Source organism: Lineus longissimus, chromosome 9, assembly GCF_910592395.1.
Source record: "Lineus longissimus chromosome 9, tnLinLong1.2, whole genome shotgun sequence".
Lineage (NCBI taxonomy): Eukaryota > Metazoa > Nemertea > Pilidiophora > Heteronemertea > Lineidae > Lineus > Lineus longissimus.
The window spans coordinates 14,312,570-14,339,205 of record NC_088316.1 but is presented as its reverse complement, the minus strand read 5'-3'; the positions used below and the strand labels follow the sequence as shown (position 1 = coordinate 14,339,205).

Below are 26,636 nucleotides of genomic sequence, written 5' to 3'. Positions count from 1 at the left end.
AGAACAACGGTGGCATCCGAATCATGGTCTTCGTCAGATTCATCCCCGGATTGGACAGCGTCCATCGCAAGAATGACGTCATTATTTGGGCCACCATTCCCAGCCCTGCCGTGTTCTGTTGGATTCACAGTTTCTGTTCTTTCAAAAGCACCAGAAGCTCCACTGATGTCACGAAAAGAGTTTAACTTGTCAATAGCGTCGTCAGCCTCGCGATCGTAGACGCCCATTACGTCATTAAAGTTGTAGGTGTCCGAAGATTCGCGGCGAATTGCCAACTTGGATCGCATCGCTAGCTGCGTCCATCGGGAACCGTTGACAGGCATCTTTTTTGAACGGTGAACTCAAAAGCAACAACCAGACTATGGAGGTCAAATTTCTTCTTGTTGCTTCAGGAGCACAGGCTACACGAATGCCACTAACGTTGACCTCTTCACCTGAAATCGTAAAAAGGAGTTTTTGAAAATCATGTTTTAGGTCTCTGGTCTATGTCGTTCGAAGCCTATCAATAACCTATCATCCGGTGCTGGCAAGGCAGTAAAGAAGGAGGAGACAGGCAAAAAAGCATCGACCTCGAGGAGGAATCGAAATTTGCTTGTTTCTGACAAATTTGGTGATCGATGAGATGTACAAGTAGGTCTATCTAGTGGTCCAAATGTTACCCTTCGGGAGACAAACATGTCATCAGTTCATCGAAAAGGACCAATCATAAAATGCCAACATTGGATAATAAGCTCATGATCAAAAAAATATGTTGGCATTTCATGGGGTAATGATATGTTTGCTATAAACCTTGACGGACACCAGATTGGCTCTCGTAAATATCTAACCACAAGTCTGATCTAAAATCGTATGTATCTGGGCCGAGAATGGTAAAGTCCAAATATATAATAACCAGTGTTTCTGGACACTTTTACAATGCAGTAACTTACCTTACTCACGGCGTTCGCACATTTGATATATGTCATGTTTCTTTCCCGTGTCTTTGGACCACTCCTTCGCCAAAGCAGTGAGACTTCCACTAAAATGCAAAAAGCCAAAGACGTTAGTCCCATGGCCCAGGAACCAATCCGTAGTGCGGTCAGAAGGCCCGAGGGATTTTAGTGGCACCGTGGAGCGTAGCAAATTGCCAAGACGATGATGACAATTATTCTTCAATCACGCTCTCTGACTTAAAGGCCTTTACTTGCCGTCAGAAATTTTCAGGTGGCCAAACCAAAAAAGCTACCAATTAGAGTTTTAAAACACGGTTGCGCGGTAGGCTTCATACTTAAATAAGGCCTATAGACGTACTCTTCTCGTTGTCGTAATTATGATCATCTAATTGGGCTCGTTCGAAGATATTTCATGGTCAGTCCCTCGGACAATTAATTGCTAGAAATGTTCAATTTGATGTCACAAATGACATCAAACACACGCAATATAAGACTATCTAAGAATATAATTTCGACCTCCTAATTGTCTCAACTCACCAAACATCTTGCAGAAGCATATTGTATAGAATTGCCCTTAACCCAACCAATCAAAGCGACGGTACCTGGTCAGTTTTCCGCTGCCTGTGATCATGAAGACGCCGATTTTAAACTTTCGGCCGCCCGGTAAGAGCGGAATTCGTCAGGTTCAACGTTGAAGAAAAAAGTCACGGCTACTGAGGAATCGTCAAGAAAAAAAGTGTCTGCTATTTTCTAAATTTTCTGTTTAATAGCATGAATAGTGTCACTTATGGCTTAATTTCAATAATTTTTATTCACTTTGCTAAATCTACATGCAAATACTAAGATCACCTTGTTGGTATAGCATTTTCGAGACATAAGGTAACCACAAAAAGGGCATAAAATGCAACAAAAATCTCCGTCATGCATGATGTATGTAATTTTCATCATTATTCATTCAATCATTGATTGATCATGATATGCATTGTCATGGATCAATCATGCAATCTTGCTTACGGTACATAATGACATGCATGTTCTTTCAAGACTCCTGTCCAAGACTCCCCCCCCCCCCCCGCCCCCCATACATAACTATACATAACGTCATAACTATACATTTTTGGGGAATCAAATGTATTGTAACATCGGTTAGGCCTACGTGCCCAGCAATTAAGCTTTGAATGTTAATCTACTATGTCTATTTTGCAGCTTAATAATTGTGTGACCGTTAGAATTATGCCCAGTATTGGTTTTTGAAATTCTTTCACCCAAGACAAACAAAAAGAGGATGACTTCAGAAAATCCATGGAAGGTTCGCCCCCAGTCCGAGAAAAGAACAGGACGGAGGTCCAGTGGGAACAACCTGTGTCTCCCGACCTACCAAACAATGTCCACGGTTCAAGATGTGATGCAGAAGCTCCGTCGACAGTCAGATCCGAAGGACGAGTTCTTGGATTTGGATTCTTTGGAACTAAAGGGAAGCAATGGCTCACACTCACGGACAGAGGAGGAGTGTGTCCTCGAAGCCGCCAGCTTGGTATCGAGTCTTGGTCGGGAGGTTAATAATACCAGTGTCATTCGCATTGCCTCTGTCCCACTGGTTAGGAGCATAGTATGTGACGATGAGTCAGATGAAGAGGATCTTGAGATAGACAGTACATGTACGAGTAAGAGGTAATCAGTAAAAACGCAGTTTCTTTACTCCTTTAGCTTAGAAAATCGCAGTAACACTGCAGAGTTACTAAATATGCCGGTACTACATTAGTTAATACATGATTCTGGGTGCCATTGCTTTATCATAAATCTGCCGATGAAGAGCTGACTCAGGCAAAAATATCAATTTGGCAAAAATATGGCTTGGGTCTTTATTTTTTGAGGTGACGACATTTTATTTGGTGACGATATGAAGGATGTTGTAAAGTTTGTATGTCAGACTCACACCTTCATATCCCACCTCGCATCATGCCACCGGCGGCGGATATCAATCCTAAAGTCTCCTCTTTTCACGATCCTTTCACCACGTGCTATGGGTTTTAAATGTTTACTCTCTCCCGCCTAGCGACGACAGTGACATCTACGAACAACTCGCTAAACGATTCTTTCGTCGGTCGCCGTATTTAAGTTCGAGTGTTTCGCCAGGGCTACGACGATCGAAGGCGACGAACAGTGAGAAACTTTTATTGGAGACTATAAAACGGCACGATCGTCCGCAGGCTCCACGGCTACATAGACCACTCATGATGCCGGCAGGAGCAAGAGATATCCCGAAGCCGACCAAAAAGAAAATTCGCCCCAGTTCAGCTGCGGCGAAGTTGCAGAGCCATCCGAAGTTTTACACCACAACTTTGTATGATGTGGGACGACCGACGACAGCTGTCCTCAGTACTGGTGGACTTCCCAGCGAAAAGGCCAACCTGTCGCAGCGACCAGTGACACATGCTGGGCCCAGGGGATTTCCTAAGGTCCAGGAGACGACCAGACAGAGGAGGAATACGCTGTCAACGGTCGCAGGGATCGCAGACACAGAGACAGCCGTCAGAGGAATCGCACCGCCGATTCCAACGGGGACAGTTCTCAAGTCGAAGGTACGCTTCGTTTCAACATCTTATTTCTCCGTTTTGGTTGGCAATTATTTTATAACAACTCTTTGATTTTTAAGGAAACGATCATTTCTATTGATCATAATACTATTTTGGCCAATCTTGCTCATTTTCGACTTTTTTGCACCATTTGAAAGTTTGTTTTGGTTGTGCGAAACTTGAACGAGCACAATCTAAAGTTACTAATTGACAGGTCGCGAAATACGCACGAACATTAATGTTCGACGGAAAATCAATTATCTCTTTTGAGCCAGCAAATGACACCATAACACACCTGTTTGAAGCACGATATAGGTGTTTTTGGTTCCAAATAATAATGTTACACTACTGGGAATAAATTCTTTGAAAGAGAAGTGGTCTGAACGATGTACTTTGGTGTAGTCGTTCGGGTAAATAATTGGCCTAAAATTCCTAACTAGGCCACCGTAGAAAAATCTCGGCGTTGTTGTAGCAACGAGGTCACTTCCTAGATACACGTGCGTGCTTGTCAGACGAAAGCTCTACAATGTGTACGCTTATCCATTATGTGCTTCATCGATCCACATAATAAAATCACATTCGTGAGTTCAATATACTGACATTGAATAGAACATTAGCAGCTAAGCTATTAATGCTAATGTGTAATGGCCATGCTGATGCATGTTAAACTAAATGAATGGAAATTTGTGACTTATTAAGAGACGACTATTAATTCCAGTTAAAAAAAATAACTGTATAAGTATGTGGCATGGGCGTAGCAAGCGGGAGGGGTGGCAAGAACATTTTCAAATATTCAAATCCCCCCCCCCCCCCCCCCCGAGACCAAATAGCTAGCCATACGCCTCTGTAAGTAAGGCCACCTGTTTAAGAGCCATTTAAGCCTTGAACTAGACAATTTGCTTTTTTTTAGTGGATGCAGCATGATATTTTCTACCCAATCCATAAATTTTTCAATTTTTTCAGTCTCACAGCTCTACAGTGAATCATTTCATCCACCCAAGACCAACACTGTTACTTTCTCCGCTTTTATACCTGCATTGAATGTAACCAAAAACATATCACTTTAAAGGGACAATATAGGCAGCAGCTAGGCAGGCAAGATAAAGTTCAAAAAGCTGCCAATATGCTGCCAAAATGATTGATCCTGAACCTCATGGTCTATACTCCCTCTAAACATAGCAAAACCTTGGTGGTCAAGATGCTATTACATGTACCCTACCAATATCAGAATGCCAAAAGTGCAACATCTCAAACAGAAATATTTCCTTGATATTTCCCAAGGCTCAGGGCAAGAACAACCCATTCCACACTGCTGATGGTATTTCATCCCAGTTGGCGGCAGCTCTTGAAATTTTAGACCTTGGTTCGTCATGCCTAAAGGTATTGTCTCACCTCGGGCCTTTATTTTTTCAATATTTGAAATATTTTCAGTTGAATGATTTTATATGTGAAGAGAAAAGAAAACTTGCGTGCATGTCATGTGTCTAATGGAAGGGGAGTATATCATTTCAATCCGGAGGGGATAATGGCTGGAAAACTTCATCTTGAAAACTAAAAATGTCAGTCTAGTAAAAATAATAGTACTAGTACTTTTACAAAAAGTCTCGTGTGTCACAATCGGAACTTCACATGCTTCTGATGTTGACAGGCTTCAGTCACACTTGACACTTCATGTAGCATCGTGATGGCGTAGAATATTTGCAATCGCATTATACTGTGCCTTTTTATCATTGTCACCCCCAGGCCTAGCTTTTGATGTGACAATTGATTCAAAATGGCTGCATCAGCTTTTAGATTATTGTTTCCATGGTTTTGGATGCAATCCTGAACGCTGAACGGATATTTTGTGTAACGGATTCAGCCTCATGATCAAGACTAGATGTAGGCCTACTCACTACCCGGCCTCAGAGGAGGGATCTTCTTTTGTGTTGAAGCAGTTTTCCAATCGTTCCTTTTGCCTTCTTCATGAAAGTTGCAAGTTTGTTTCGAACATGGATGTATTTTGTCTTATTTGATGTTACTTACATCATTAAAAACAGGAATAAACTTGTGTCTTATTACATGTATTTGATGTAAGATTTCATTTTCAAAAGGAATAGTTTATCACTCCTTAATCCTTCAGTTTGACTCATTTCTTTGGAAGGTCAATTCATTTGGTATCTGGGAACTTGGAACTAGCTTCTAATTTTCAACAGTTTCACCATCCAGCAAGACGAAAAGGATGTCGCATTATTCTGGCAAATGGAATAGATGGCTTATTTCGAGCCAAGTGTAATTCACCATCTACAGAATTGACACAATCTCTGTTGATTACTGACCTTGACAGATCTCTTGGAAAACTACATAAGAGCCATGGAAGCCAGTACACATGGGTCCCCAAGTTACAAAAATGACTCGGCCCCTTCTACCAGTACAAGGGGGCCATTCCTCTCACGGTCATCCGTCTCCTTATACTCCCGCAAGAGTTCCAGTACCACGGACACAATGCAATTCTTGCCGATCACCTGTCTCGATATGCTGGCACGACTTGGTAGACAAGTGTCCAGTCTTGGGGACGAGGACCTACTTGATGGTCCGCAGAGGGTTCACTGCTTGTGTGGGGTACCCGAGGAGGACTGGAACTTGGCACCCTGCCCTTTGAATGTAAGTATCTGTTGCAGTTGAGTTCAGGGAGGGGTTGTGTCACAAATGAAATATCCATTTGAAGTCATTGTCTTGTGCTTCCAGCCATTCACTAATGCACAGGGGGGGGGTCATGTGTAATCACTCTGGAAGTCACGAAACCTGTCCATCTGTCAAGATATTTTCATAACAGTAAATGCTGTACATAATTGGTTTAATTGGCATGCGTGATGACAACAGTACTATTTCATTCTGAGCTGCCCGTCCATCTATTTACCGACTTATCATCAAATTATGGCAAGCAAGAATATTTCTGAACGTGTTTACAACGGTTGCCAGGGACTCGCTTGATTAAAGTCATAAATGCTGATGAAATTGAATACAGCACCTTTTGAAAATTATCTCTGGACTTCTGTGCATTAATGTCATTATCTTGCTGCAACACCTTGCTGCTTTAATAAGTTGGATTTATAAGCTTCGAATGGAAAATTTGACGCAGTATAATCAGTGTGATGAGACAGGAGTGGACATTGGAATTATGATTCTTGTTAATATTTTTGTGAAAAATGTGGTCGATTTTAAAGTTCGATGACATTTACTCTACTGGAATATATTTGTTCACATAATATGGTAAATGGAGGATATATGTTACGAGCAGTAGGCGATGATGACTTTTGTGTGACACTAACAGTAACTAAAAGCCACATCGATATGCACACACCTAAAAACAACTCTGAACCCAAAGTCTCTGTCATTCCGTGTACCAGCTCAACCTTGAACATTACCCAAACTTCAGGATGACTCAGCCTCCAAGACAAAGCCTACGGGTTCGATTTTCCTTGTTGTCAAAGGGACCCAAAGACAGCAGTCAAAGTCATGCTCCGAAAAGCATTGGAAAGAAAAAGAAAATTCCGGAAAACAAAGACCGGCTCCAAAATTTTGCTCCTGAAAATGACAGAAATCTAAACAACAGAAACTTAGATGATGCTCCAAAAAACAAAGATGGAAATCAAATTTATATTCCTAAAAACAAATACAGAAATCAAAATGATGTTGCTAAAAACAAAGACAGAAATCATACTGATGCTCTGGAAAACAGAGATGGAAATGAAACTGATGTCCTGGAAAGCAAAGATGGAAATGAAACTGATGCTCTGGAAAACAAATATAGAAATCAAACTGATGCTCTGGAAAACAGAATCGGAAATCAAACTGATGCTCTGGAAAACAGAATCGGAAATCAAACTGATGCTCTGGAAAATAAAGATGGAAATGAAACTGATGCTACGAAAGACAGAGTGCTTGAACGCTTGAGAAGAAGACGAAGAAAAGTCAGGGAGTATAAACCATCTTCTATATCTATTGCTTCAAAGGCTATGGTAAAGTTCTATATACTTTTGGGAGGTGTGCGAGAATCTTCTGAAGACAATGTTTGGACCACTGCTGCTCTTGTGTTTTCGAGGAGAAAGGGGTCGGTAAGAGTTATTGTATCACCTTGTTCCCAGCATCTTTTCTTTACTAGAGCGTGGATTGTGAAATTCCCTTGCTGTGTTTTTGAAGGTCTTTATGATAATGATATAAGGAACTATGCTGCAATCGGTCTTTCACATTCATCCTCGGCCACCTGGCCTTGTCGTGTGTTGCGAACCACAGGCAATGTGGTAATCTTGCTGTACTGGTTCAAAGCCCAGCCTGGCACCTTCTTGTTGCTCTGAATGTTAGCAGTAGACTGCAACCGCCCTTAGCAAACACTTCACTACGGAGGGAAAGGTGGCTAAAAGATTTTGTACGGCACTAAGATATTGGTGTGTCCATATCATTTATATTCGCAAACCATTTCGAATGAGTTTATTTCTTTATATTCAAACGTTAATCTCCCCAAGTTGTTTTCTCTGGTAATACCAACTGGGGTTTTATTATTTGGGCGATACACTGTTTATTATAGGCCTGAAAGGTTTTGTTTTTTGTATCCATTTCTGGTTAGAACTGGTTACCGAAAATCTGAGCTAACAGAAAAATACAGTACCCTATAACTAAAATGAAATATTTGGCCAAGGCTTTCAGAAATAACATAATTTTGTGTGATTTGAAGTAATTCTCCTATTGGAAGCATGAGCTAACTCGGCCTTAACATTTGTGCAGTAATATTGAGGTTTTGGATTTGACCACTAGGTGGCACCTAGGGATGGTGTGAAAAGAGCCTTGATAAAAGCATATAGTTTGACAAAATAACAAATCCCAAAAGAGTGGGTGTTCCATACTCTCTGCAGCAGACAACTCCACTTGTGACCTTTGGTAAAGACACTTTACTTTGAATTAGGCAGGTGAGGCTGGATTGTCAGTCATTGCATCAAGAGATAATCCATATCACTAGGCCTGGACCCTTGGATGCGAATTTTGGGTTCTATGATGTTATGAACATTATTCTCTATCAGAAGAAGGACTGTACTCTGTCATCCTTGAAAATTTGGATAGTATAAAGAGTGGCATCAAACTCTTACAAATGTTGGAGCTCATTGGAGATCAGCACTGACCAAGAATTAGTAAAGTTATTCTTTCCTGTGCTGATAAGTGATAGCTCAACAGCCTCCTTCGGATTATTCAAATATTGGTCTGACAAACTCTTTCCCCTTCGAATATTTATTGGTCCCCTAGCAACTCCTTCCACGGTCATGTGATAATTGGCATCTGCTAATTGCGGGAAAAAGTGTAAACATCACTTTTGTTGGTCGTCTCATGAAAATCATGTTTGTCTCTGACGTTGAAATAGCATAATAACTTGTGATAAATAATCCATCAGAAATCTCCTTGTACAAATCTTGGGTAAAATTAGGGTTCATATCGACAAGGGACACATTTTATGTGCATTTTGTGGACAAGTGTATTGAATTCTAAGTCTGCTTTATTTGAAATTTCAGAAAATTGTGTTTCCTGAAAATCAGAGTGGCATTGTGTGAATGATGTACACTATAGTGTGTTAGAATCTGAGCCCAGGTTGGGGTGAAGTGTCTGCCACAAATTGTGCTTCATCTCGATTTGAACTGAGATAGCTGTCTTTTGTCTACAGTCGGTGTACAGAAATCTATTGCCTTCTAAGACTTTAAGTGGAAAGTGTAATGGATTTTGGCTTCATGGTGGGTGGAACCATACAGCACAGGGGTGATGACAATTTCAGCGCCGGTTTCTCGTTTATTAAGTTTCTATTTCGAGTTGATTAAAAAAGGAAAACATGGATAAAGGCTCCTGGGTGCATGAGTTCTCATGCTATTTTCGAATTAACATTGGAATAGGAATTGCCGAATGGGTTTTCTTTTCGTTGTTGTCAGCCGTGTTGATCGCAAGGTTGATTTATGTGCTGATTGGCTCAATTGTTTTCTTAAGCAACTTCGCTGCGGTGTTTTTGTGTCGTCCGGGTCACCGTGCTTGACACCTCTTGGAGTAAAGGAAGCGGCTGCTTTCCTTTTATTGTCAGGCGTAGTAGAGATTTGGATTCTTCTATGCTAGGATCTTGTGAAATATTTTCACGGAATCCAAGGGAAAAGCATCAACTTGTTGCTGGTGTAGAATATCTTCTGGATCAACTCATACTCAACTCATACTCTGATTGTACATAGGATAGAAATTTGGATGTAAAATTTTTGGATGCAATTTTTATTTTGGAAGTATTGAATATTCAACCTCTTACTTCTTGGTACGGTACTGACTATAGTGTAGTGTCAGATTTCTTGTAGTGGGGCACAATCGGAATTTTGACATGTCTGCTCAAGTTCGTAGTCAGACGGCCAACTTGGGAGAAAAATCACCATCTTTTCATAGTGTCGCACAGCATCGCCAGATAACCACGGCCAATGGACATCTGAGCACCCCGTTTTCTGTCTCGGGTCACAGGAGTAGCGTACTCACCCTGCAGGCGGGGTTGAGCCAAGATTATGTCCATCTGCTTCCTGATCAGTTGAGAGGTCCAAGTGATAGCACCCTCAGTGATGATGACCGTGGGGAAAAATTAAGGAATGTGGCAAAAAAGGTGAGTATTCTGCGAGTCTCATGAATTGGCTGTTTATATCTTCTGCAGCATTGATTTTCTGGAGTCGGATTTCGATTTCTTAGCGGAGAGGCTAGTTATACTGCCTGACAGACAGTCACAGTGACAATGTCCAACAAAGACTTTGGAGATGGTCCTTCACCATTACTTGGCTCTTGAGTTTCGTCTGCTTTAGAGTCAAGTTTCTCTTTATAAGAGCTTCTTATCGAGTTGTCTCGGATCACGAAACAGGTTTAGCCAAATGTTTCTGGTTAAGGTGACATGTTCCTTTAGACTTCTCTCTCTCTCCATCTATTGTCAAGGATTGTGCAAACTCACTGAGGCAATTCTCAAGAGTATCATCCTGTCCAAGTTATATGTTCCCCAGGCAAGACAAGAATTCCAAGAGATTCGCAAATGTATTTGTGTTCCAAATCTCTTCACAGTCCAGTATCTTTCCACTTCGTAAGGTATCTACATTTCAAGGTTGCCCTACGTTTAGTCAGAAGGTGCGGTTGTTGCCAAATTCCTCCATCTGCATTGCCATGGAAAAGTTGCAGACATTGGAAGAGTGTCTCTTTGAAGCATTGTTTCGAAGTGAAATTGTGAAGGAAGGGGTAAGTTTGATATTATCTGCTTGGAGAGTGATTCAAACCTTAATCAGGCTAACATCATTAGATGATATCAGTCAGGAATGCCTGTACTTGACCTGTAATGAGTGCAAGTCGGTGTTTTCATGTGTCAGAATTAAATTGTTTCATTGTAGATCAATACCTGGTGTAATTTACATACAATCGTATCGCCCCATGACTTGCATGACTTAATGCACCTGGTTGTTGAAAGATATTGCAAGTCTGTGGCTGGACCCTTTCATTAGCCCAAGTTGAAACATTTCTGCTTGTTACCTCATTTCTGCCAGTGGATGTAGATGGATGGCAAAGATTCAATCAAGTTGTTGGATCTAACTTTTTTCTGGCGGATAGAACTTTGTACTTTCTTGTGTCATTCTGTTCCTTTCCCGGTGCTCGTGGTGCATAAAGGAATTTTCAAGATCATCAGAACCTAGAGACAAGTGTAGAGGGCCTCAAAGAAGCTCAGTTTCGGAAGTCATTATGCTATTTTGCTAACGTTCCCCAAATTGGGAAAAAACGACTGTTTGCGATGGCAATGAGAAGGAGAAGTGTATCTCTTCCTACGAGCAGTATTGTGGATCAGAGTCTTCGTAGCGCTGGGCGGGTTTTAAGGTCATCTTCACAACGTTCTGCAGGGAATATTGTGTACGGTGGTGGTCATGGGGGTCATTTGGTCAGTAGGTCTGATCAATTAGACTCAGTTGAAGCAAGATGGGTGCTGAGGACGACTGGTGTGACGCTTGAGGTAAGGTCATGCTGATACGCTCAAGGTTCAGTTCCTTAAGGGTTGAGCATTTTGGCTAGAACTTAAAATCCTAGGCAAAAGCAATCGGGAAATTTTTCTGATCTTGACTTAGTTTTCTGATCACATACAATACATCTGATCTTTTCTCATCAAAAGTGATCTTGTGTGATCACAATTCTCTTATTTATTTTCAGAATCTGCGATGAAGAACGTCCTGGCCATTTACTTATGATTTACCTGGAGAAAAGCTTTAGAATCTAAAACGACTTTTCAGGGTTGACACTGAGTTTTAACTGTTCAAATTTTTCAGATAGAAGAAAAGATTAATATTGAAACCCTTGAAGAACTAAAAGGTGCATTTGAACAAGCTCAGTATGGCAGCCTCAACCTGGACGAGTTCAAAGACTTGTTGCGACTGAAGCTCCATGTTACAGGAGGAAAGGTTAGTACGTCATTATATCGGGAGACCCTGTACTCTCTCTCCACAGTTTAATGAAGTAAAGTGTCTTGGACAAGATCACAAGGGTTCATTATAAGATCATCCGCATTATATCAACCTCGATTTTAATCGGACCATTTTGAATTGATCTGTTTTTTGTCGCAATACAATACTGTCCAAAACAATTTTCAAAGGTCTTGTCATGTCTTCCGAGCATAAAGATAGTTAGCTTAATTAACCAGTTCAACTTCTTTTGATGAGGAACTCCTGCGGTCTTATACTTTTGTCAAGAATTTGATATATTTACTGCTTGAATAAGCATTTGTAACATAACAACACATGTAAGTATTGTCACGGACGAAGCCGTCGAATAGCGATAAAAATAAGTCATCTGAAGAAATAGTTCTAGCTGCAGGGGTTTTTGCCTGATTAAAAATCATGAGAAAAGAAGTTATCACAATTCAAATAAAATCTCACTGATGTGAAAAAATCCTTCGCTAACAGCTATCATGGTCCATTAAAAGCTGGGAAAACATGTTAATTTAGGAAGTTTACCATTGTGATCAAGATAAGACCAGTACATCTATCTTTGACTGGACAGGGAGTGTGGATAGCGGTAGTCTTCATTATAAAGGATTACAAAACTGTTGAATAGTTTTCTGTGACATGGCGGCTGCTTCCTTAGCCATCCTTGTGAAGGCTTGGGGTCCTCGATTAGTGATATTTTCACCGTCGACTTTATCAACACCGAACAGGACCAAGAGATGTAAATCTGGGGCCACCTTTGATGTGTCAAAGCACTCTCTTCAGCAGGTTCTGCATACTGTTGGCTTCAATGAGAATGTAAGCAGGCTTCTTTGGTTCTCATTCTCAAAATGGTACAGATTTCAAATTTTAAAACTGTTGAACTGCAAACTGAATATGACCAATTTACTCCGATGTGAGATAATTTCATTATTTTCTCTCCTGGGACTTCAGAAATGTACTTTGGCGCAGGTTGGTGTCTTTAAAAACATCTTATTTAGGTGACAACAAGGTTTCTTTTATTGTTCATGCTCTTCTTTTTAAGGTTTTCTTTTCATGTTACTTACTATATTCTTATAATCACTCGCTGTTCATGTTACTTACTATATTCTTATAATCACTCGCTGTTCTGAAAGGCCTGATTCCACTAGAGTGTGAAACTGCCATAGTTTGCCACCTTGACAAAATTTCAAAAGCGTGAATAGCAAACTGAAGTGGTTGCCGCCTGGTTTTTTTGGCGAAACCGCTCTGGAGGAATCGGTCCTTTTATCTACACTGATGTGGAAGAGGTGCACACAAAACCAGGGTAGAAGTTGAATGCGTAACCTAAATCTAGCTTTATACATTACATAAGAGGAAACTCTGGTGGTAGCCGCACTTGATTTTATGGGAAGGACCAAGTAATAACTAAACTGGTGTTAGGTTAATAGAAGATATTTTCCAGGGAGTCCTAGTCACCATTCAGGAACATACTGAGGTCAGGTTGCAAGGGCCCTGCAAACAACCGATCTGTATCGCATGCGACAATAATTGCTTGTTTGCTGTGGTCATCACAAGTCGCAGCAATCTGTGAGTCAGTATTAGACCCAGCAGGTTTTCTCCAGGACACGAGAGGTCCTTTTGTGGCACATAGAAGCGATTATAGTTGTAGCTAGCTGCCATTTAAAATCTTTCTTTTGCGCTTGCTTTTACTGAGCCCTTGTGCAGATTTTAGCGCAAAAATAATAAAATGTGGTTCTCCCACTGTCTCTTGCCCTGCATTTTTAGGTCATCCGAGTTTATTAGTGCATTCTGCCATCATCCAAGACTTGAGTGTTTACTTGAGGAGTCATCAAGAAGTTTCTTCTTTCAGATTGCACAAATTGATGCCCTGTTCCAGAAGATTGACTGGTCGTCCGAGGGCCAGATCACATGGGATGAATTCTGCACCTACATGCAGCTGGAGTATGCGGAGAAAGAAGACTCGTATCTCCGAGCCAAGGAGGTGCTCTTCCACCTACCGGCCAAGATAGAACAGATACCTCACCGCGAACCTGTGCTAAGAATAACGGACACATCGGATGGACACTTCATAGCGTGTAGCAAAGACGGCATGGTGTCGTTTTGGTCCAGTCTGCTAGATATCAAGAGAACAAGAACTGTTGTGGTATGTCATGAATTCTTTTATTTTAAGGAATATCATATAAAAGTTTACGAGCATATGAGATATCAATATTCTGACTTCTGCAAGATCGATAGCTCAGTAGACAATATTGGACGACTGTCATTATAGTTTACTGAAGCTATGGCTACCAGAGAAAATCCATAATGCTCAACTCGCTCTTATACCGCGATATCAGAAAAGAGTTTGACATTGCCTATGGTGCACTGCTAGTGTTGATGTCACTGCTTTGATTTGCTTCTTATATTCTGACTTCTGCAAGATCGATAGCTCAGTAGACAATATTGGACGACTGTCATTATAGTTTTATACTGAAGCTATGGCTACCAGAGAAAATCCATAATGCTCAACTCGCTCTTATACCGCGATATCAGACAAGAGCTTGACATTGCCTATGGTGCACTGCTAGTGTTGATGTCACTACTTTTATGTGCTTCTCACCTCTATATAAAACTGAACGATACTATTTAATTTTCAGACTGCTGAGATGAGTGCAAGACAGAAACAGAAGTGGATTACAGACTTTGTGATAATGAACCAATACAACAAATTTATTGTCGGGACGGGAGATCGAGAAATCCAATTCTTTGAACTGTCTTCCTTTGAACCATATTGTCAAATAAGCGGACTTGAAACTGTGCCATTAAAACTAGACTACTGGTAAGTTCACTCCGCACACACATGACCTAAAATACTGTGAGAAATATTCATAAAGCTATCCAAAACGAAAAGTTTTCATGACACTGAAGACAGTATTGACATTCAACAATTTCTTCTTCAGCTCAACAGGGTATGACGAATGTATGATTCTGTACGGAGACAGTACGGGTTGTGTGAACATCCTCGTCATTCATTCAGCTGGAGAGTGCCTGAGGTATGTATAAAGTACTTTCGCTGCAGGCGATGTGCATAGCGGATCATGGACATATTCCCCTATGAACTACAGATGACCGTGTATGGCATGCCATGCCCTTTTAAAATTTGAATTAACCCTTTTAAAATTTGAATTCACCAGTTGCGATGGATTATTCATTTAATAGCAGTGACAAAAGTGTCTTCATTTTGTTACAGAACATGGAAAAAGATGCCAAAGCAAGACGGAATAGCCAATGTTGGCATCGAACACGTTGCGAATTCGTCAGTTTGTAAATTTATTCGATGGAAGGTGCATGACGACTGGGTGCAAGAGGTAATTATAGACACTTAAAATATTCATGAATCGAATATTGGGAACTACTCTGAATGTGTGTATGCAGATCCTCACACAATGTGACAGCGTGATTCCATGATGTTCCATTCAGAATGTGATGTATAAATAAAGAGATTCAATATCATATTGTTGTTATTTCAGTTGAAGTATTATGATAACATTCGACAAGTCATATCATGCTCCAACCATGCTTCCACAGCGCTAGTGATAGGTGAGTAATATTTAGACTCATGACAGTATCAATATTTGCATATTGATGACAGACAGACATCCATGTGCGTTTGTTCGCTTGGAGTGCCAAATCCACATGCTTCCTTGAATCACTGCATTTTCTTCGATTTTGCTAACATACTTTTAAAAACCGGAGTTTCTTGAAAAACAGCTCAAATATCTTTTGCCTTCTTTACCTCAGGTTCCACAGTAGGCAGCACACACGTAGAACAACAGCTCAAGGAAATCAAAGACCCCAGCTCCAACCACGAGAAGGCAAAAACAAATAAATTGAACTACTCATATACGCAGATGCGACACCGTCTTGATGCCGACCAGACCGTGTTCAAGATCTACAAGGGCGTCAAGACGTTTGATTTCTCCAAGAGTAAAAACGTGATTGTGACCGGAGGAATGGATCGTATTCTCCGGATATGGAATCCGTATGTTTGTGCGTAAGTATCACCTGATGTTTGATCCGTCCGACAACAGATAATTGATTACTTAAGGTGAGGGTAGAAAAATAACAATCGGAGTGTTTTCAAACTTGATGTCGTGCAGTCTTGCAGATACATATTTCAATCTATTCGTGTTGACATGTCAGTCACTTCTTTTTTTGTATTTCAGGAAACCAACCGGGACGTTGCGGGGTCACAATGCCCCCATCTGTTACCTGAAGATAGCCGAGGAGGAGAACAGGGTGTACAGTGTTTCAACAGACAGGTGTATCAAGGTAAGACTCAGTCCGCCATTTCCGCTGAAGGAATTATTGCACCAAAATTGACACAGCATGTAGTGGCGAGATAGATTTACCAAGGGCCAGTGGCATTGTCTCTAAGATTAGATGAGAGAGAGCAAAATTAGTCACCGGTAACTGCATTATGTTGTCAAGATGATGCAGTGTCAGCTTAGAAAAGTTTGATGACTTTTTTTCGGAAGTTATTCGAGAGAATTCATCTGTTCCCAAAGATTAGATGAAATTATCTCTTGTTATTCCCTCCAGCTGTTATGAAAACCTTTTACAGGACGTCTTCTAAAATTCTTCGACATTTCAGGTTTGGGACATCTCGGATCACAACATTCTCCTGACGATCCGACCAAAGGGACACAAAATCCGCGGCGACCTCCAAGCGTGCTTCTATTCAAACGTCGCCAAAGGTCTAGCGGTAGCGACGGATACCATGGCGTTGGTCAGCCAGAGACTCCGTCCAACGCTGCATGCGGACATCCCCATCACTCACAAGGAACCCATCCACTGCTGCAAATACAATCCAAGCTTTAAGCAAGTCATCACGTGTTCAGATGGTTCGGTAGGTTGATTTTGGGATTATTACTTGTATGTAGTGCTGCAGTTTCCATTTACAACCAAGAAGGAGCATCTCCAAGTTGTTTGGAAGTAAACTGTGGGTCAAACTATAGAAGCCCACAGATAGAATGAGACGTTTGTGTTCATCATCCACGCATGACTCTCTTTAGAGGTTTTTTAAAAATCGCTTTTTTCTTCTTCAGGCAGTCAAAGTTTGGGACTTTGAATCTGGTAATGCTATATTTGACTACGGAGATGCCCATGGTGATTCTGCCATCACGTGCATGACCTTCGACAACACAGGCAGACGTCTGATCACAGGCGGTAGAGATGGCTGCCTTCGAATATGGAACTACAACAATGGACACTGCTTACGGACCATGACAAAAGAACACGGCAATGAAGAGATCTGCTCCATAACATATGTTGAGCTGAATAAGAATAGGTAAGACTGACCTGCTGAGCACATCAGAATTGTGTAAATTTAACCCTTGAAGCTTCAAGATGGTAACCAGTCAAATTTTTCAACTGAATTAGATGATTGCGATTCAATAGTCTGTTAGGCCCAACAAAGATGATATGAAGGAAATCTCATAGATCATGAAAGATTTCTGGATTAAAATTTTCTGTGTCCTCCCAATTTTAGATATGTGATAAGCGTTGGCTGGGACAAGAAGATCAACATCTACCCTGACTCCCTTGAGGGCACCATCCACCACATCCAGCACCCGATGCCAAAGTGGGGTGACGACCAGAACGGACACAAGGAGGACATACTCTCGGTCGCTCAGTGTCCGCCGAACCTGCTGGCCACGTCAAGTTACGACGGCGAAGTTATCGTGTGGAATCTCGTCTCTGGACATATCTTCTGCCATATGGTAGCGGACGTTCCAGAGGGCTATGAGGATGAATCTTGTAAGTTTCTTTTCTTTTCCTTGTGTATTACAGTTGGCCGTCATTAGGTCTGTGGAGAAAGTTCACGGTCCAGGCCTTGAAATTCATTTCAAAAGGGCACAGCAGTTTTTGCTGAAAAAAGGGCACACCTGTCAGTTTTGAGGAACATGGGCCTACTTCAAATTGAAACTAATGAAGAAGAAAAAGACATTCTTGGTGTTTCAGTCAACTGATGTATCAGGAATATGATCTTTACTCCAATTCTTTGGTTGTCTCACTTGACCAGTAATTCGAAATTGAATCAACGTCATTGTTTGTCTTCAGTGGATGGTGATTTGAGTATAAACAAGCTGCTCTTCCTGATGACCCGCAGCAGCAACAAGGATGTCGCATCATTAGTCGCCAGCGGACCACGGGGACATGTGCACTTCTGGAACTGTTATCAAGGTGGCTGTGTCCGAGGGAGGTTCCTTGCAGTGAGTATTTCGATGATGATTTCTATTTAGCTTATCGTGATTGCTTTACCCTCACCGAAAGGCAGTGCACTGAAAATGACTGCATCACACTGCTTTTGACAGAAACCCCCACTGCATATGACTGTCTTAGGCATATCATTTTTTCTTAATGTTTTAAAACCACTGATTTTGACTGAAAGACCACTGCAAAGCACTGCCACTTGCATATCATTATGAACGACGTATTTCAAAAACACTGCCTATGACTGAAAGACCACTGATTTCCACTTCTCCAACTCTGATCGAAACCCGTGGCATTTTCAACATGACTGAAAACCACTGCTTTATGACTGTTAAGATTAAGACTTGATGGCAGTGTAAAGCAGTGGTAATTGCAGTCAAATTCAGTGTTAAATATCACCCATAGTGCAACCTGAGACAGGAAGCTAGTAAGTTTGAATTTGAGAGTCAAACATTCAAGAAATCATGGTAGCTCTTCATATTTCTCGATATTTACCCGAATTTCAATATGAGAAGAGGGGAGTTTTAGTCAGTTTGAATTGGAACACATAAGGAGCCAAATGAATGCAAAAAGGGTAATCTAGACAGACACTGAAGTTGTATTTTCAGCAAATCAAGAAGGGCCTGTAGGCCCTATAGGTGTTGTAATGTATGCATACACTGCAAGATATCTGCATGTATCTTCATGCATCTACTGTAGGCCCTATAGGTGTTAATTGTAATGTATGCATACACTGTAAGCTCAATACACATCAATCAGTCTGTTAGATTATTATTCTACAGGCCGCGTGCAGTTACTTTATTTGGACGTCAATTTGATCTAGCTTCAATCCCTGACATCACTGACAGTAGCTATGTGCCATGTGTTGTTTCAATTGTCTAGTAACCCCATCTGACCACTGTCATTATGACAAAGTTTGCAATGACGTAGGTCAAGGACGTGAATTTGTCATCTTTTTACTGTGTCACGTCATTATGCAAGGGCGATGTCCTCTATTTGTGCAAATGACGTCATCACTGCCATATTGGACGCAAACACACCGTCTAAAATAGGACAGCAAAAGTAACAGTTCGCTAGAAGTTTTTGCTTTTTCGAACAATTTCTTTGGTTGTCATCGGCAGGGGGGTCACGTCCCCCAAACCTCTCTCGGCATCCGTGTCTGCATGCCATTGAATAAATTATTCATATTAACACTGAAAATGACTGCTCCCTCCAGGAGGTTTTGGAAATGGCAGTCAAAATCAGTGGTGTTTCAGTGTGGATTCAGTGTGCTGCGAAATATTTAAATTAACACTGAACCCCACTGCCAGCCCTGTGCATGATGCATAGTGGGGAGTCATTTTCAGTGTCAAAAGCAGTGGAAATCAGTCAGCCTAAATATTTAAATGAGCACTGCTTTTGACTGCCTTACCACTGATTTTGACTGTCTTACCACTGCTTATGACTCCCTAACCTCTATTTTTGATTGCTGTATAACTGTATGCTTTGGTAACGCGTGACTGAAAAACACTCCCTATGACTGCTTTCCACTGATTTCAACACTGCCATAAAAATGTGAGGTAACACTGCAACCTGACTGAATCCTGACTGATATCACACTGCTTTTCGGTGAGGGTAGCTTTAGAAAAATGGGCACAGTAAATTAGACTGAAAGTTATACTGAGAAATAATCCAAAATGTTATTTTCAGACTCAACAAATTGGCGGCATGATCACTGCCATGGATGTCAACAAAAGGAACACAGTGTTGTATACCGCTGATAACTTTGGCTTCATCTGTGTTTGGAATATAGGAATGTACGCTATGGAACACACGGAGAACAGTCCACCTGAATGTAAGTATAATCTAAAACCTGGACATTTTCAGTAGTTGTCAAGCTCTCTGATATCAAGGTCTGTGAACAACTGCTGCTATCATGTTTATAAACCGAAAATTCAAAAGTTGGTAAATTGTACTGTTATTTTCTCTTCCAGTGTTGTTCACTTGGCGAGGGCACATTGAGAGCGTTACTTGTATAGATCTGGTCGAGGAACATAAAATGATGCTGACGGCTTCTCTCGATTGTACGGTCAGGATGTGGACGTTAGACGGAGAGTATGTAGGTAGGTAAACAGCCTTGTTGATAACTTAAGTCAAGAGAATGACGAATCTCACATCACTGGGAAGGTACAAGTATTGTCTTGAGATTCTAACCCACCAATGACCACGTTTTGCCTGGTTGACTAGAGAATGAGGAGAAGGACCAGCTAAGCTGTGACCAATGACCAATTGAAATGACCTGGCATGTTGATGTTATATTGCAAAGTACTGTTCGAGCTGTGTCACGTTGTGGATGATTTAAGAACTCTGGTATACCCGGCACGTAATTTGTGAGAAAATGACCTCATCAGCTCATATTTGAGTGTTGAGTATCACCCTTTCGGTACATCTAGCTGTCTAGAGGACACTCTATGTGATCTTAGCCCTATATGTATTCAAAGTTGCTAAGAAAACTTTATAAAATTGCTTCCTCTCTTAAGGTACATTTGGACAGCCCGATCCCTGGGACGTCTTTGACTCAGAGACGTTCATCCACCCTATGGTACCGTACGACGTGCTGGTCGACCCCATGAGTTTACCCTCCCATCCTGTCCTAAGCGACAGAGTGAGTGACAGTCGAGGTGGAGAGTCAGAGGAACCAGAAGAAGAGAAGGAGAAGGTACGGTCTTTGCCTTGACTCACTTGCTTCTCGGGGTCTTCACTACGTATGGTCCCTGTGGCCTTAAGCCCCGATATTTACTGGACAGCATGGAAGCCTACATCACTCAGCTAAAATTTTAACATAAGATAGCTGGCAATGGGTTTGATTATGAGATTGAGGTATAGGGTCTTGACTGTCTAAGACAAAGTGTAATAAATTACCAGCTCAAGATTTCAGAGCAAGCCTAATAGGTGAACACATAGGCTGGGTATGGGCATCAAATTTGGAAGGAACTTGCCTTATGCCTGTAGCATGATATAGACACAGGGCAATGAGGAAAGGAAAACAAGTCACTGTAATTTGAAATTCATGAGACTTGCTTGTTCTCTGACCTAAGTCACTCGGGGGTTGATCGAGTTTTGTCTGATGAAATGAGTGATTTCAGTGATTATGTATTTGCCTTGTTTCAGCAGGAGAAACCCCAGGCGTTGACACCAACATTCTACGGGCGGTCATCGTTCTATGTTGATGATGCAACTATCGCTGAGCAGATCAAAGAGAAGCCGTTTAACCATGGCACAGGAAAAAGGTAAGAATATGACAAGATAACAATGACCTACCAATTACTACCATACTAATTAGGATGTGATGGCATTGGAAATTTTGGCCTAGGTGTTCTCTACTTTGGAAAAGTCAACCACATTTAAACTAATACACAGTATTTTCAGTATTCTTGACTCTATACATCAGTCCAAATGCGTGTTGGATGTAAAGAAGACCTTGAATATTGGCTGTGTTGTTTTCGCGGCTTGATCCAATACCAGCCAAAGCTCTCTTCCTTTGGTTGTTTGTTGCAGGACAGACCTCCATAAGAGACTGCAATAGCTTCAGCTCTGGAAAGAAAAGGAATGGAAGTGCCTTGCCCAAGGATGTACGAAAACGTCCATTTCTGTATGAAGATGTCCACTTAATTGTACTATATGTCTTGTAGGTTGCGCCATGAGAAGAACAAACCAATCCGAATCGATCGTGGAGGGCCGAGTGAATACCAGTACTTGACCTGCTACGAATTAGAAGACACGCCAGAACTTGAGGCCCCTAAACTACGAGCGAACAAGAATGACCCACTGAACTTTGACTATTTTGACGATTGAGAGAAATCTGTCCACAGTAATGATATGTACCTTGTTAATTGGAACTGGTATCAAGGGTCACTCAAGTACATGTCAGTTTTTTTTTTGTGCCGGCAATCTTGATCACAAAAGTCGAAATTGTAGCTATTTGTCAAAGTTTACCTCGGCCAAATATCGTCTTCCCTGCAAAACTGTGATATCATACTTCGGAGAAGAATGCCACAAAACAATCTAAAGCGCTTAACAAATGAGCAGTTTGAATAGCTGTGACCTGCTCACATGATATCACTCTTCTGCGGATATCATTTCAAGAGCCTGTGACAGGAATACATCATCAGATTTGTGAGGCTTATTTATTAGATTTCCGTCCAATCCATTGTCATAATTATAGTTGTATTCAATGAAACAGAGTACCTGTTTCTACTTTTGAGATAGAGGAACATTTCTCAAGGCGCTCAAAAGTGCAAAATGTTTGAATTGCTTCAGAGCATTTTAACTCTGAAGTCTTCATATGTATGTGTATAAAACTTACAGTAATATTGCACCACTGTTTGTGTGATTGGAGCACAATTATGGTGGTAAGTAACTAATTTAACGCGCAAGTGTGACATTGCATTTAACAATGTGCACCTTTTTAGTCAGTTGTTGCAACTTGTACATAAATATTTTGGTAGTGAGTTCAGAGGAGATCAGAATAAAACCACATTTTAAGTTAATAATAATGATGTCTTATGTATTTTTTGTGATACAGCATAGGCTTGTCAAGGGCCATACAAAGATGGCTGTTTTGTATAGCCTACACACGCACACGCACCAACAAACCACATGCTACCCCACACCCCCTTAGAATAATAGAAATCTGGCCTGTATTCATTCAAGTCAAGGACTATTCTAGTATCCATCAATGACATGCACCCTCATCTACCCATGAACCATACTAGAGACACTGTCATAATCTAATTGGGATATAGCAAAGACCTTGAACTGTCAGTGGGTTCATGGTTTCTATAGCCATGTGCCTTAATCATGTTAATGGTTTATTGGTTTCTGCACATGCATATTGATCTGCAAATTGCTCATTCGTTAGACATTCCACTTGATATTTCAATGGGTTCTTAGTTTCTATAGCCTTTCACCTTAAACTGTCAATGGGCAAAACGGCAAAAGGCGAAATAAGAAAAGGCGAAAAAGGCAAAGGCAAGAGAGAATAAGGCAGAGTAGAAAGAGACAAAAAAGGAAAAGGCAAAATGGGAGAAGGCAAATTAACACCAGGCGAAATAGGCAAGAATCAGGCCAATGCAAGTCTAATTGGGATGACGTATGAAAATTGTCCAAGATTCAGTAGACTTTGGAGGTTTTTTTCTCCAATAGTCTTGAGTTCGAACCCTGTCCGCAGTTTCCACTCAATAAAACAAAGTCATATTTTATTTGACCCTCGGAAAGGGTAGTAGGCTACAAAATTACAAGACCATCGGCTCATATGAATATGCAACAGTTCCTAGCCGGGTTTACAGTGAGATCACATTTTATGATTATGTAATTCTGGTGTTATTCTTATGAAATCAATATTCAATGACTAGACAGCAATAATTCATCACCTGGTCAACCGGTATGCAGGTCATCAAGAGCAGCTGTTGGTTTGCTGTCCATCATGCTTTTGGTGATGATTTGATTTGAAATCAGATATGACTGTCGTACGTAGGCATAATACTTTTAGAAGATTGAGAAGAAAATGAATTACTAGCAAATGCCCCGATACCACGAAATAGTTTGTAGTTTGTAGGTTTGTGAAACCTGCCTATTATCTTTTTCATATTTCGAATCGGTCATGTTAGACTTGGGGCGAGGACGGGAGTGGGGAACTGCCCACTGATAAGGTCAACAATGTATGCCAATTTGGAAAATCTGAAGCACTTTCGGCAAAGACTTGCTCTTTCCACGCCTCAATTAGAGCATTTACAACAGGGTTCTAAATCACACTAAAAAATGCTACTTACAGGAACTGTTCATCTCTACAAGTTTGCTGACTCGTACAGTTATCATTTGTCGAGATTGGGATGATTTCGGCAAAGGATGACCGAGATTAAATCAGATTAAATTGGCGTCAGAAATCAATTTGCCGGTTTGACCTGCTTCTGGCCGCCAGACAGGGCCTAGGATGTGACGTGTAGGACATGTGACAATCTCACAAGGCCTATAAATAGTGCGGACCCCGATGAAAGGGCGGGATATTTCAAATGTGAAATGCTCCCTTCTTAGTGGTTCTCAGAATCCTCTCATCTCCCTAAGCAAACCAACCCGGCTGTATAGGGTAAAGCAGCGAACTGTATGATATATGCGTTTAACGAAAAACCAACCAACACAAGATTTCTTGTTCCGTGACGCCAGTGTTTTCTTGGATTTTCCTCAACTTTTGCCACAACTTGTCCGGCGAATGTTTGTTACCCCTCTAGGAGCTGCGGCCGCAATGAAATGTTTTGTGGCAGAAGGAGACGCCCTCCTAGACACAACGATGTGACATAAGGCCAGATAAAAAAAGCCCGGTTTATCATCAGTAGCTTTTCATAAATTCAATGAGGCATGAGGTTTGGGGTTTTTTGATGGTTTCTTCAATATCTGGGTGGTAATCAGAGTATGCGGCGAATCTATGTTGAGAATCTCCTTCGAGACTGTCCTCCAAAACATGAGAGACGAGCATCCTCAGGATTCTGCCAAAGGGAGGATGACATAATTGTACCCCGAATGGACAAGCTATTTGGTCTTCAAGTTCTGAACTTTTATTTCCGAAAAGGAAGTCCCTTAGAAGAAAGACATCGCAACTTTCAAAGTATCGTATACGTGTGTGTATGTGTAATTAGAAAGTCGGCATGTCCTAATCGATTTTGCAGTAACAGACAAACGGTCTCGGTCAATGCTCGAACCCGCAACGCTTTGATTGTGGATTGGTAAAGAAGTGTGGTTAGAGCAAGACTTGCAATCTTTACCCGGTGTAAAAGTAAAAAGTGTCCCCCCTGGAAAAAGTGTCCGGCCCTATTGTATTCTGCAATATGGTTCTATAGAGACCCTGACAGTCAATAGCTCAGAGATTGAAGCGCATAATAGAATCCTTTGTTCCCGGACATTTTATCCTAGGACATTTTAAACTTCTACACCGGCAGCACATGCTGGTACTATTACTGTAAAATCGGGAAGGAAACGTCGTGACTTTGGGATGTATCTACAACTTCATGTAATAAAATTGATGCGACTGCTCTTCTTTCCGTTTTTCAAGAGCAATGAACACATTCAAAATCATATATTTAACTTGTATTATACGTTTACTGGAGAGGCTGAGTCCCTAAAAAGCGACTGGATTGGTATACCTTATCATGCTCAGTCTCCCCAACGGAGACTATCGAGCGCATCCGCACTCCCGCAGCGCCCTGTATCTTGACCCTCAAGCCTTGGATCCACTCCGCCGTCCCGGACTCCGTTAGAGGGAGCGCATCCGCACTCCCGTAGCGCCTTGTATCTTGACCCTCAAGACTTGGATCCACTCCGCCGTCCAGGACTTCGTTAGAGGGAGCGCATCCGCACTCCCGTAGCGCCTTGTATCTTGACCCTCAAGCCTTGGATCCACTCCGCCGTCCCGGACTCCGTTAGAGGGAGGTAACGGACCGATTAACTCTGATGGTTCAGGTTTTTGATACTCCCCTACTTCAGATAGAAAACGGTGGAGTATATTGAAAATGATTGATTACTAGTATGTCAGGATGGGTAGAGAACCATAGGGTACAATACCAGCCGTGCAAGTCCCTTGGGTATATTTGACATGCTTCATCGGGTCTGGGTAATATAACACCTCACATAACACCACATCCTACTGTACCAAATAAGAACCCAAATGCTAAAGAGACAAAGGCCCATCAAACCTTACTATTTAATGAGACATAATGTCACATCCTGGGCGATAACCTTACTAACTTCACCACTTCCCACCAGGCTAAACCAGAGGCAACATCACACCCCACCGGAATACACCAGAGACAAGACATATATAATATGAATATACCAGAGACAATGCCACATCCAACCCAATTACACCAGAGACACTGCTACTTTCAACTGAACCAACTCCAGCCTGACCACATTTGAGACAATGTCATCCAACTTGACTTCATCATGCTACTTCCAACTAGATTACACATCAGAGTCACTGCTTCATTGCAAGAATATCATTGGCTGTATCAATCACATCCAGGCTGACTGCACCAGAGACAATGTCACATCCAACATAACTACATCAGAGTCAATGTTCGACTATATCAGAGACAATTATTACCTATCTACATCAGAAACAATGTATCAACATTTAACACAATCAGGGACAATGTCACATCCAACATGCGATCTCAACATTTAAATGCAATCAGAGACAATGTCACATCCAACATGAGAAAATGATAAATGTACAACAAACCGGCCGACAAAACGATTATAAAAGGAGAAAGACATGTGGGCACTAAAAAAAGGATTGAAATGCCACCAGAAGCATATCAGCTAAGGACCTCCAGAACTCCAAACACCCCACAATG

General features: G+C 41.4%; 1 protein-coding gene across 1 annotated transcript; it reads left to right on the top strand.

Annotated features, from left to right (window-relative positions):
• Nucleotides 1-2,217: 2,217 nt before the first annotated feature.
• Nucleotides 2,218-22,784, top strand: LOC135494073 (WD repeat-containing protein on Y chromosome-like). The gene is made up of 19 exons (XM_064781822.1): nucleotides 2,218-2,603; nucleotides 2,989-3,514; nucleotides 11,839-11,970; nucleotides 13,844-14,137; nucleotides 14,631-14,812; nucleotides 14,934-15,026; nucleotides 15,224-15,341; nucleotides 15,504-15,573; nucleotides 15,775-16,027; nucleotides 16,200-16,305; nucleotides 16,628-16,882; nucleotides 17,082-17,323; nucleotides 17,525-17,793; nucleotides 18,097-18,248; nucleotides 19,939-20,083; nucleotides 20,223-20,351; nucleotides 20,769-20,947; nucleotides 21,400-21,518; nucleotides 21,921-22,784. Exons 1-19 carry the CDS (start codon nucleotides 2,218-2,220, stop codon nucleotides 22,081-22,083), a joined length of 3,813 nt encoding a protein of 1,270 aa, XP_064637892.1. The 3' UTR covers nucleotides 22,084-22,784.
• Nucleotides 22,785-26,636: the final 3,852 nt, after the last annotated feature.